At 38.9% G+C, this 12,922-nt stretch overlaps 1 protein-coding gene across 1 annotated transcript in view; it reads right to left on the bottom strand.

The window, feature by feature from the left end:
- Positions 1-870: 870 nt before the first annotated feature.
- KCNH8 (potassium voltage-gated channel subfamily H member 8) overlaps positions 871-12,922 on the bottom strand; it is a 314,900-nt gene continuing 302,848 nt past the window's right edge. Inside the window, exon 16 of the mRNA XM_006120171.5 lies at positions 871-3,008. Within this exon, the coding sequence (XP_006120233.2) occupies positions 2,301-3,008 (708 nt within the window). The 3' untranslated portion in view covers positions 871-2,300. The remainder of the gene's footprint in view (positions 3,009-12,922) is intronic.

Raw genomic sequence — 12,922 nt, forward strand, 5'->3', positions numbered from 1 at the left:
GGACCAAATTTCAGAAAAAAATCCCTCTTTCAGAAGAGCCCTTCTTTCTTGTGGGAGGAGGAAGGAAAGGGCTTCTGAAACAGCGCGTCCGCTCTTCTGCCAAAAAAAAAAAAAAAAGAGCAGAAGCGTTCCCTGGACGTGGCAGAGTTTTTCCGGGATACTTGTGGTATCCCCCCTGTAGTCTAGACATAACCCTACTGATGTTAGGGCTGATCTAAATAGCCTTGGCCCACTGAGGGGGAGACGTTGATATCATTGTTGGTTCACTTACCATACTACTAAGTCTGCTGTAGGATTGCAGTATTAAGGTCTCTCCTCTTTCCTTCTTTTTCAATGGGAATATACACAGTAAATGGAACCATAAAAGCCTTAACGAATTTTTAAAGTAAGTTATCTTTCTGTGGGCCTAGTCAAAAGATTTGGTCCCATAAAAATACTGCAGACATACACTGTGATATATATAACCAAGTAATTTATTCTCTTTCTTTCATATGTAGCTCATTTGATATTTGCTTCTGTATTTAAGTTCAAACTAACACAATATTTCAACAGAAAAAAATCTACATGTAAAGAATCATGTTAAAGTTCTGATACACTGACAAGTCAAGCCGTTCAAAATTAAAAGTTGACACTTTGTTCTTAATTTACACCAGTGAGAATAATGTGGGATGATGTGAATTAAGCAAAGTATCAGGGTGAATTCATGCTCCCGAGTGCATTAAAACTGGTCTCAGTCCTGAGAGGCGTACTCAAATAAAACTGTCAGTGAAATCAAAATTGTGTTTAAACGTGAAATCAGTGGGAGTTTCATCTTGATACGGATTGCTGGATTTGGTGCACTATAAACATAATTTCACAGTATTTTTTCTTCTTTAAAAATTATCTAAGCTTATAAAAGGTGTGTAAATATGTAGACTTGCTATGAACATGTACTTTTGGTACAAACTATGCATCTGAAAATGTCATATAAAAATCTCAATGAAAAGTAATCGCTAGGCATGCACAGGAGTCACTATTCAAAGTGTCAATATATTGAGAACTAAAAAGTATGGTTTGAAAATACCAAAAGCAATTAAACAAATTTATGGACAAAATTACTTGCCAAATTTAATTTTTTTTAAATCTCAAAGTGATGTTTAGGTATACAAATACAAACCAATAAATAAATATAACAATTCAAGATTATTTATTCCTTTTCTTGTTGTTTAAAATAGGTTAAATATTTTTAAATGTGCTTAAAAATATTGCTCTTAATTTACAATTCTACCTGCCAGTTTTCAGTTCTCATTGAATGTTGGCCCACAGCTATTAACTCCCCTGAAAACAGGGATTATATTAAAGTGCTGGCCCAGCTTTAACAATAGAGGTGGTAATACAATGCTATAACACAAAACTAGAGCACTGAGTATCATTAGCATAGCATAGTTCACTGGTTAAAATACTAATATCTGAGTTCATGTTCCAAGTTTTTATTTTTTTAAATAAAATATTACCTTTTATTTGTATTCCTCCAGCATGGATACATTCATTGCAAACAGCATGCAGATAAAAGGGGATCCAGTTTTTAACTACATAGTCTTAACAATAAATAGTTTGATCTAATACACAATAGTGCATTTTTTGTTAAAATTGCAAGCTTTTACCAAAAAGAAAAGAAACCCTTATTCTCCTTATAAATATTTTAAATAGTTTTAGGTACATATTTCATATCAAGTATATAAAAATAGCATTTTCTGATAAAGAGGTTTCATTTACATGACAAATAACGTGCAACAACTAACCACTCTCTCTACCAACTCTATTTGGTTGATTGTCTAGGAGATGACATGCAGTGATAATTGCCCCTTTGCCTTCACGAAACAGACAAATAAACCAGCAGGAGCCATGATCACCTGAAGCAAACAGTGCCATGGATATTGTCTGAGAACAACATTCAGGCACTCAGGAAAAGCCTTTGCTTCAAGCAACAAACATCTCCTATGACAGCTCTTTTGTCCCAGACATCCAGCTGTTTTGACCCTCAGGGTCTTTTCGACTATCACAAAAGTCTGCCAAACAGACCATAAGTTATATCTGTGCATACAAAATGCTTTTCAACATGCTTCTAGAATCTAGAAATTTGTTTCCTATTGTATGAACTGATTATATCTTTTCATATCCACTTGCTTTTTATAAATCGGAATATTCATGTTAGCAAGTCTCCATGATCACCAGAGAAAAGGCCAAACAAAGCAGTCATGCAGTACTGTTTAAATTTTCAACTGGGGAACATGCTTTGAGTACCACTTCTTGGTCTATCATTATACATGTATGGCTTGGTTATCTTTACTATCCTTTGTGCTTGTCACAACAGCTAGTGGGCAATCTTCAGAGGTTGGTGCAGAAACTGCTCCTGTTGTTCCTTCAAGGTCCCAAGATCCTGGTAAGTTCTCAAAGCTTAGTGAACTGACTGCTCCTGGGCTAAAGCTACTCTCCTCAGATCTGCTGGGCAGCACAAGGTGCAATGAAGTCTCTGAGGAGGAGCACACTGAGGAAGAGAGAGTTGCTGAAATTGACTGAAGGGGAGTCAAGGTAGTGTCTGAATATGGAGAGGTGCATCTTAAAAACGGCAGATTATCTTTCTGATTTACCTGAAAACAGGAAGGTGAATAGTCAAGGCCTGAAGTATAATAAAACTCATTGTCCGTAGAATTTTGAACATTGGATTCAGTTCTTTGGGGACTGCTCTCTACAGAAGGTGGATCCCTATTCCAAATGTCAGGAGTGGTGTTACCATGGCAAAATTGTGCTTTGGTGCAAGTAATATTCCCAGCTTGCATATGTATACAAGGTTGATGTGTAGTCCACGTTGTTCTAGTCTGTAAGCATTCCATTGTAGGACTCATAGATGTGCCATGCACTGCACAGAACCCTGGAGGCTTCTGTGACATCAATACGTTTTCCAGAAGGTGCATCACGTTCTTCATGTCCTTTCTTAATTGGGAGACCTCTTGAGTTAAATTAGTGACCTGCCAAGGCGAGAGGGATTAAAAAAAGCAATGGTTCCATGAAATAAAGTATGTAGCATATGTAGATAAATAGTTAAACACATCTAAAATACATTGTAATTTCATTTTCTTGCTTTATATAAAGAAAAGTACTTTCTTCAAGGTATCCACCTTGCTAGTATCATATTGTATCTTTGCTTAGCATGAAATATAATTTAAATAAGTAGAGAAGCGATGTAACACAGTCCTTCCATTTAAGTTTGTATCTTCTCATTATACACATACATTTTATTATGTGTGTTGCCTACACCCTTCACTAATACTGAAACATAAAAGCAAATATGACATTGAAATCAGGTGAAAAATAGATTTAGCTTAAAATAAACCCACTGAAAGCAGATTCTGGAGTCCATTATACTGAAAACTCCCAATTGTTTTAAAATAAGTTCTATGCATAAAATAGCTTTAGATTCAACCTGGGGGATTTCCTGTGGCAATAAAATCTTTCTAAACACAAAGATTAAAACAAGTAAGAAAGGATATAGCTTGGGGTAGGAGAATGAACATGAGGAAGGGTGGGGTGGATACTAGTCTAATAGGTCATATTGGAGGTATTACGTCCGTGCCAAATTGGGTAAAGAATGTGAATGAGGCCAAACAGCAAAAATTAAGATGTTTGTACACCAATGTGAGGAGCCTAGGTAACAAAAAGGAGGAACTAGAGCTATTGGTCCAGGAAGTGAAACCAGATATTATAGGAATAACAAACATGGCGGAATACTAGGCATGACTGGAGTACAGGTATTGAAGGGTATGTGCTGTTTAGGAAAGACAGAAATAAGGGTAAAGGTGGTGGAGTCACATTGTATATCAAAGATGAGGTAGATTGTAAAGAAATAAAAAGTGATGGAATGGAGAAGACAGAGTCTGTTTGGGCAAAAATCACATTGGGGAAGAAAACTATCAGACCCTCCCCTGGGATAGTGCTTGGGGTGTGTTATAGACCACCAGGATCCAATCTGGATATGGATAGAGACCTCTTTAATGTTTTTAATTAAGTAAACACTCATGGAAACTGCGTAATCATGGGAGATTTCAACTTTCCAGATACAGACTGGAGAACAAGTGCTAGTAATAATATTAGGGCTCAGATTTTCCTAGACGTGTTAGCTGATGAATTCCTTCATCAAGTAGTTGCTGAACCAACAAGGGGGGATGCTATTTTAGATTTGGTTTTGGTGAGTAGCGAGGACCTCATAGATGAAATGGTTGTAGGAGACAACCTTGGCTCGAGTGATCATGAGCTAATTCAGTTCAAATTAAATGGAAGGATAAACAAAAATAAATCTGAGACTAAGGTTTTTTATTTCAAAAGGGCTAACTTTAGTAAATTAAGGAAATTAGTTAGGGAAGTTGATTGAACTAAAGAAATTATGGATCTTAAAGTGGAGGAGGCCTGGAATTATTTTAAGTTAAAGTTGCAGAAGCTGTCAGAAGCCTGTATCCCTAGAAAAGGGAAAAAATTTATAGGCAGGTGTGTTAGACCAAGTTGGATGAGCAAGCATCTCAGAGAGGTGATTAAGAAAAAGCAGAAAGCATATAAGGAGTGGAAAATGGGAGAAATCAGTAAAGAAAGCTACCTTATTGAGGTTAGAGCATGTAGGGACAAAGTGAGAAAGGCTAAAAGTCAGGTAGAGTTGGACCTTGCAAAGGGAATTAAAATCAATAGTAAAAGGGTTTATAGCCATATAAATAGGAAAAAAACAAAAAAAGAAGAAGTAGGACCGCTAATTACTAAGGATGGAGTGGAGGTTAAGGATAATCTAGGAACGGCCCAATATTTGAACAAATACTTTGCTTCAGTCTTTAATGAGGCTAATGAAGAGCTTAGGGATAATGGTAACTTAACAAATGAGACTAAAGATATGGAGGTAGATATTACCATATCCGAGGTAAAAGCCAAACTTGAACAGCTTAATGGGAGTAAATCGGGGGGCGCAGATAATCTTCATTCAAGAATATTGAAGGAACTGGCACATGAACTTGCAAGTCCATTAGCAAAAATTTTTAATCTCTAAACTCAGGGGTTGTACCATTTGACTGGAGAATTGCTAATATAGTTCCGATTTTTAAGAAAGGAAAAAAAGCGACCCGGGTAACTATAGGCCTGTTAGTTTGACATCTGTAGTATGTAAAATCCTGGAAAAAATTTTGAAGGAGGAAGTAGTTAGAGACATTGAGGCTAATGGCAATTGGGACAAATTACAACATGGTTTTACAAAAGGTAAATGGACTTTTTAAATATATTAGAGGGATAAATACCAGGGAGGGAGAGGAATTATTTAAGCTTAATACCAATGTGGACACAAGAACAAATGGATATAAACTGGCTAGTAGGAAGTTTAGACTTGAGATTAGATGAAGGTTTCTAACCATTAGAGGAGTGAGGTTCTGGAACGGCCTTCCGAGGGAAGTAGTGGGGGCAAAAGATCTATCTGGATTCAAGATTAAACTAGATGGGTTTATGAAGGGGATGGTTTGATGAGATAACATGATCTTGGTAACTAATTGTCCATTCATTATCAGTGGAATAGGTCAATGGAGGGATGATAGGAGTTACTATAGAGAACTGTCTGGGTGTCGGGATGATGAGTCTTGCCCACATGCTCAGGGTTTAGCTGATCTCCATATTTGGGGTAGGGTAGGACCTGGAGGTTTTTTGCCTTCCTCTGTAGCATGGGGTACAGATCACAGCTGGAGGATTCTCTGCATCTTGGGGTCTTCAAAGTATTTGAAGGCTTCAATATCTGAGATAAGTGAGAGGATTATTCTGGGAAGGATAGGTGAGATTCTGTGGCCTGCACTGTGCAGGGGGTCAGACTAGATGATCATAATGGTCCCTTCTGACCTTAAAGTCTATGAGTCTGTTTAAAATAATAGAAAAAAAGTCTGATAGACATGAATGATATGGACATATTAATACTGATGAACGAGGCTGCGGTGAATCCTTTTGAAAATGTATACAGAAATCTATATAAGAAATACTGTTGCCTTCTTTATGTTAACTGTAAAGAAACCCATCACCTAAATGTTAAAAAGTCACTAATGATTTTAAGTAGCAATTTTTTGGTCTCCAATTTCAGATGTCTTAAAGATTCTGGAGCTTTAGAAAGTGCTGAGTGCCACCTCTTCAACGTAGCTCAAATTGGACACTGAAAACCACCAGTCACTTCCAAAAAATTAGGCACATTGCTAAGAATGCTCACTAGTGGCTTATTGTACATAGGAGACCTAGATTCACTGGAATGTTTGCAGCAGTAGTCACAGCTTTTGTTTAGGCAATATTTCATGCAAAGGGGGCCTTTGTAAGAGATGGCAAGTGATGAGATTATTCTGAGGCATACCCAATGTTAATCATGATTTCTGTTTTTCTTTTCCAAAGATAAGAGGTAATACATAGTATTAAAGCTGTCAAATAATAAATTAATATTACTTGATAACATCTAATAGACATATAGTGCACATCTGTCCAGAACTCTCATTCTGAGAAGAATCCTGCCTACAGGTTAAACTTTTGGAAAGTAAGATGATGATGATGATGATGTAGGTAAATATGTTCATTAGGAAAGTCAAAAGTTTAAGGTACACAATGAAAGAGCCTATTCATTTTTTAAAGGGAAAGATTTTTATGGAGTTAAAGCTAGCTCTTTATTTTTAATACTAAAGGGAAATTAATACATTAAGGTGGGAATATGAATTTGGATTTACTACCAATGGTTGTTAATCAATCCATTGTATAGCCGATTACTGTCTTCACGAATGTGGAAATAAACACATGCAGTTCATCAAAGTGATGTTGGTGGAAGTGCAGTCATGCTTTGCTTTTGACAGATAACATTTCTTTTCAGAAGAATAAATCTGCCTGTCAAAAATAGAAAAGGATAATCTAGCAGTATTTGCTTTGCCCCCAACTAAAGAGACCACCAATTAAGTGACTTATGCAACTTAACTTTTTCATAACCAGAAATATAGTCTTCACCATTGATAGAACTGTTATGAGAAATCCATGGAAGAGGGCACTTCAGACTGGGTTTGGCAATATTACAATCAATCACAGTAGGCGCATAGGGAATTCGGAAGGAAAGAAGAAAACCCATTTAGGTTCATTCCTTCCTCTGCATTTTTTTTTGTAGTGATCACATTTCCCTTTTAAGGACACAGTTCTTTGCTTTTATGATTCTGTGTGACTGGAAGAAATAGATACTGGCTAGAAGCAGAGGAGAATCTAGTCTGACAGCTCTCAGATTTGTTAAATGAGTGATCTAATTGTAGCTATGTATGTAGTTAATAAGGTACTAGTAGATAAAACTCAAGAATGTGTAGCATAATTGAGTTTTGTACAACCAATTAAAAATTTGACATACACTGCAAATGGCTGCTCTTTAACATAAGCTTTGAACAAGCTTCAAGAGACAGTTGATAGGCTGCTCAGGCATAAAGCAGATCTGCTTGAATTTCTGAGATGAGAGGGGTGAACGTCAACTGGAAATGTGATTGAACTAGGTTAATGAATCAAATTCACCTGTGAAAGCAGCACCTGTGAAATGCCCCTTTGTGCTGAAGAACTCCAAAGGGGTGTTGGTTTTCTGTGGCTCTGGAACAAAGCAGCCATTCAATGGCTTCTGTACTTGTTTTGCATCCATGAACTAGTATACATTCCACCTTCAATTACATGGGGGTGGCAGTGAATATGAGGGAGTAGTGAGCTGAGGGGCCATGGGTCCTCTACTTTAGCTGGTAGCTAGTGGTAGCAGCAATTGAGGGGAGGCGGGGTCATAACATACTCTCTTTCCTGTTCGGGGTGGATTTCCTGTTCACTGCACCCTGGCAGAGTGCCAAGTTCATAGCCCCAATACTAGGGCTTTCTTCACAGCTATGGGTAAAGGGATGAATTCCTCCTTGTATGAAAGTAGGTTGCTTGAATTTCAAAGGCTCTATAAAACACCTAGAATTATATTCCTTCATCTTGCTTTTAACTTTTCCTCTTCCCCTTTTCTTTTTTTTGTTATTCTTAAGGTTCAATGAAATAAAGGGGGGGGGGGGGGAGTCCTAATTTTAATCCTTGTGACAGGTCTGACCAAGCAGAATAAGTAGTTCCAAAACACAAGTATCTTTGTAGAAGCCACTCCTTGATACATTTTTGGTAAGTTACCTCTTCCCTATACAGAAACATTCAGTGATAGAGCCTTTTATGTGCTTCTAAATAAGTCTCTGTAGCATAAGAAGTTTCAGAGCTTTCTGTATTACTTCTGCAATAAATTGTTAGGCATAATCTCCTTTGGTAAAATCAGTGCAGGCACTTTTTTTTTGTAAAGTAGGAATGTGTAATTTGCTCACTGCTGACATCAAGTTTACACAATAGGACTGTTATTTTCTGGATCTTCCCTGTAGTCATGCAACACTGGACTCCTAAAATTATTGGATTCTGCAATCTATAAAGGGTTGAGCCTGATTAGAGTTTGGATAGGGACCTTTATAAAAATATAACCAAGCATCTACAACAATAACTCAGCATGGCAAAGCTATAAGATCACTACAAGATGCAGAATTCAGAATAGTTACTGCAGAATTCTGCAGTATTTTCTTAAAGGAGAATCTCTGAGAGGAACTCAAGAGTGTAGCAAAAATGGTGTGTGTCAGTGAGTGGCAACTTTCTGTTTGAGACTGTTATGTCATGCGAGAGCATTGCTGCAGTAGTATCTTTCAGATGAGCCTTTTACCACTTGTGGTTATTGTAAATCCCACGACACATTATAGTGTCATGTCCAAACTTAAGTTTGAATTGATCAGAGTGTAATTATCCAAATTGTTCCTGCAGCTTCAGCTAGAGTGTTTTTAAGTTCAGCTGCTGTTAGACTGTTGCACGTACTGTCAAATAACATTGACACAGGATTTTTCAGCTCTGAGTGCTGAAACTGCTGTTTAGCACTAGGCACTCTCCAGCAACAAAAGTGTTGATCTATCATTCTTACCTGAAGTAAGGAAAGATCGAGTTTTGTAAATTTAATGAAATTGGAGTGCTGGAAGCGAAACATAAGAAGGTGCATACAAATACATGTTTTGTTTGATAATGATATGGATTTAATAGTTAAAGATTGTTGTAAGTGGTCATGGCAAGGGAAACAAGATGGTTGTCAAAACCGGAATGGCAGCCTGTAATGAGGTTGGCACTCACCTCACAGGAGCATTGCTGTTTTGGTTGAGTGCAGGTTCCTGCATTGCCTCAGTTTTAAAAGCCATATAGCTGAGTCACGCTCTTTGCAATCACAAACTCCTTCTGGGTCATACCTCTCTAAGGAGAGTACTTGGATTGGCCTCTGTTAGTGTCTCAATTTGATGCTCTTCCCTTAGTTTGTTGCCTCACTCTGAACAAGAGTGATGCCTACCGGGCTTTCCTTCCTGGAGATAAGTCCTTGCCCTTACCTCAGGGCTCTATCATCAAGTCTTTCAGTCTCTCCGTGAGCTCTCCACTCTGAATCGTCCCTAGTTCTGCCAGCTAGCCATCCTGACTTTCTCTCTTCCAGGTCGGGGCTGAAACTGAACTGCCTCTAGTCTTGCAGCCCCTCTTATATAGTCACTTCTGGCCCCTGATTGGCTGGTTTCCTCCTAGCTACTCTAGCTACATTGAGGACTATGCTATGGCCCTTAGGGCCTAGCCCCATTACAGAGCCTTAGAATGGTTTGACCACACTTGTTGGGAGCAGTTAGTTATAACAAATGTCTTCGATTAGGTCCAGATTCCAAAGGGCTTGAAGCTGATTGGTGGGTTAGTATGACATGATGTGTACAATCCAATCAGAACAGCTCAAAATCTGTATGTAAGGCAGAAGTGCTGATAAGCTTGAGTCCATGTGTGGGCATGAATGGATGGCGCTGGGGTGTAGAAGGTGAGTAGAGGAGTAATGTAGGAAAGATCAGAATAAGTAGAGCTAAAATCAGGAAGTTAGAGGTGGAACCTCTCAGCAGTTGACAAAACAAAAGGACAAAATCAGAGGGATGGAAAGAAGACAGTGGAGAAAGGAAATGTGGAGATTTTAACAGAAAACTCCTATTAAATATATGGATGCTTATGCTGGAGTTAATTATGATAAATGTCTGTGTAAGTACATGCATTTTAATGTCTTGCTGTCAACATTCTGCATATGACTGCTTACTGCATGTAGAATGTAACTACTTAAAATTGTTTTAATTGCATAATATCGCAGCATTGGGTATTTGAATATGTATACATGCTACTAGAACTTGATTGTATTCTAATATATGCTTGTTATATTAAAAGGTTTGTGGCTTATTCCTTTTGGTAAACTTATTGTCTTAAGGAATATTATGTTAAAATTTATTTTGTTTTCAAATAAATTACTGACCGGATGTCAATCCTTGGAGAGAGAGACTCTATCTGGGTTAAGTGCTCTGGGGAGTCCACTTAAGTTCAGAGACCAGTTCTTTGGTAAAACTCAAGTAATTAAGTCTAGGGTGGGTCACCTCCTGGAATGTACCAAAACAGACCAAACTGGCCGTTGAGTTGTTAGACCTAAGGTGTTCCACGTTGGCCTTTCTAGCCTGATTTTTGGGGTAACAAAGCCTTGTTTGACCCTACCCTTCAACAGCAAGTGAAGTCATTTCTTTAGGGAAAATTTTTAATGCACTTTTTGGTGAACAATTCCATATAAACAGAAGCTTCCAATATTATCCCCACTATTATTAGAAAAGCTACTTTGGCCATTAACATTTAAAGCTCATAAGTAACACTCACTCTCTCTCTACACCTGGGCTGTGGGGAGAGGAAGAGGATGCAGGAGCAGCAGTGGTTGGAGCCCTGTGCCCTTTAAATTGCTGTTGTCCTGCACAGCATGAGGCTGGAAGTGCTAAAAGACAGTCTAGTCCAGTTTAGTTTGAGGCCCTGTGCCTTCTGGGTGCACAGAGATGACTTCTCCCTTTGCCTGGGGTCTGGCAATTCTGTTGGTAGCACTGCTTTACACTACCACCTTGTCATCTACAGTTTAAGAGCTTGAGGTTTCCCCATCTCATTGGTTGTGCATTTGGCACCAAATTATGCAAGAGGAAGCTGCTAGAGATATTCTGGACGTGTCTCCTGTCCCCTTTATTCTAAGTTTAGTTTCCAGGGCCTCTTTCCTGTACTTCCCTACGTCAGTTACCTGCATGATCTGCGACCATGAACTCCACCTTGACCTAACTAGAAGTCTGGCTAGATGTCTCATTCACACTTGATAGGTAAGTTGCCAAATGGTCACTACATACCAAGCTAATGATTGTTTTAATGAATGAATTGCCTGTCTCACAACTACATCCTATGACTCGTGGCTGCATGAGGAGTGATCTGCTTTCTCTATCTTTCAAGAAAGTGATTCCCAGCTGAGAGGAGTGTCCCTTTATTCTACCTTGGTCTCCACCAGTGCTCATCCAAAGGACTGGGGCAGCCAATTCACAGCCCGTTCTAACCACTCTATCCTTATATTGTGTGCTTCTCCAGTTGAGCGACACTGGCTATGAGATGCTGTAGTTGGGCTCTGAAGGCTACAAGCTGTTGGCATTAGGTACGTATATCTATCACTTGGTCACAAGGTAAATAATAATAGAGTAAACAGGGTGCTCTTATATTGCTTATTCAGGTGTTGGTTTTCTCCTTGCATAATGGTACTGGGGTCTTTACTCTACCAGTTTACTTAGGTTTCAGTTTTAGATTTGACACTTAATAGTTGCTTGCTTTACAAGAGTTTAATGTACTACACTCACCACTGAGTGGATCCCTCCCCAAGTGCCAAATTCACATTTAGCCCAATTAGTTCTCTCAGGCTTCCTTCTAATCAGGTGGGAATAGTACTGGGTTCTTTTTCTGCATCAAATCTGATATTGCAAAACATTCATCTTGTTGCTGTTCTCCTGTATTTCCACCTTTTGAAAAGAGAAAATTGTGCATGGAGGGATTGATTGGAATCCAGTTATAGTCACTTGCTCATGTGGCTTTACTCCCCCTAGAACACCTAGATGTGCTCCTGATTGCATGGGACAGTGGACTTTCTACATGAGGTCCAAGAAACCTCCTCTATGATGCAAAACAACTTAGTCTCTTTTGTTGCATCCAGGCCTCTGTGCCCAGTTTTGTCACATTTCTCCTGGTTGGCTTCACAAGGAAATCAGCATGGAAAGGGGTTGACATTTTATGGTTTCTGCTATTTTGTTGCATTTTCTAATATCCTGTAGATACTAAGCTACTGTTAAAGAGAGAGGCTACATCTAGACAAGCATGATTTTTCGAAAATGCTTTTAACGGAAAAGTTTTCCATTAAAACCATTTGCGGAAAAGAGCGTCTAGATTGGCACGGATGCTTTTCCGCAAAAGCACTTTTGTGGAAAAGCATCCATGCCAATCTAGACGCGCTTTTGTGCAAAAAAGCCCCGATCGCCATTTTCACGATCTGGGCTTTTTTGTGCATAACAAATCTGAGCTGTCTACACTGGCCCTTTTGCGCAAAAGCTTTTTGCAAAAGGACTTTTGCCCAAACGGGAGCAGCATAGTATTTCCACAAGAAGCACTGATTTCTTACACGAGATTGTCAGTGTTCTTGCAGAAATTCAAGCGGCCAGTCTAGACAGCTGGCAAGTTTTTCTGCAAAAGCAGTTGCTTTTGTGGAAAAACTTGCCAGTCTAGACACAGCTGTATTTCTGGTGCCTATCAAAATGTAAACTGGAGATGGTTTCTACCATACCAACAGCAGCAAGGTGTCAGCCGACGGTCAGGGCAGTGTGTGTGTGTGTGTATGCTTCTGAGAAAAGGTTTAACATCCGTGTCTTTACTGCTAGGACCGGGGTCCCATCGCAGAGGGTGGCCAGCAGGCCAACAGACACCCCGTTAT

Source organism: Pelodiscus sinensis, chromosome 2 (genome assembly GCF_052426305.1).
Source record: "Pelodiscus sinensis isolate ZL-2025 chromosome 2, ASM5242630v1, whole genome shotgun sequence".
Lineage (NCBI taxonomy): Eukaryota > Metazoa > Chordata > Testudines > Trionychidae > Pelodiscus > Pelodiscus sinensis.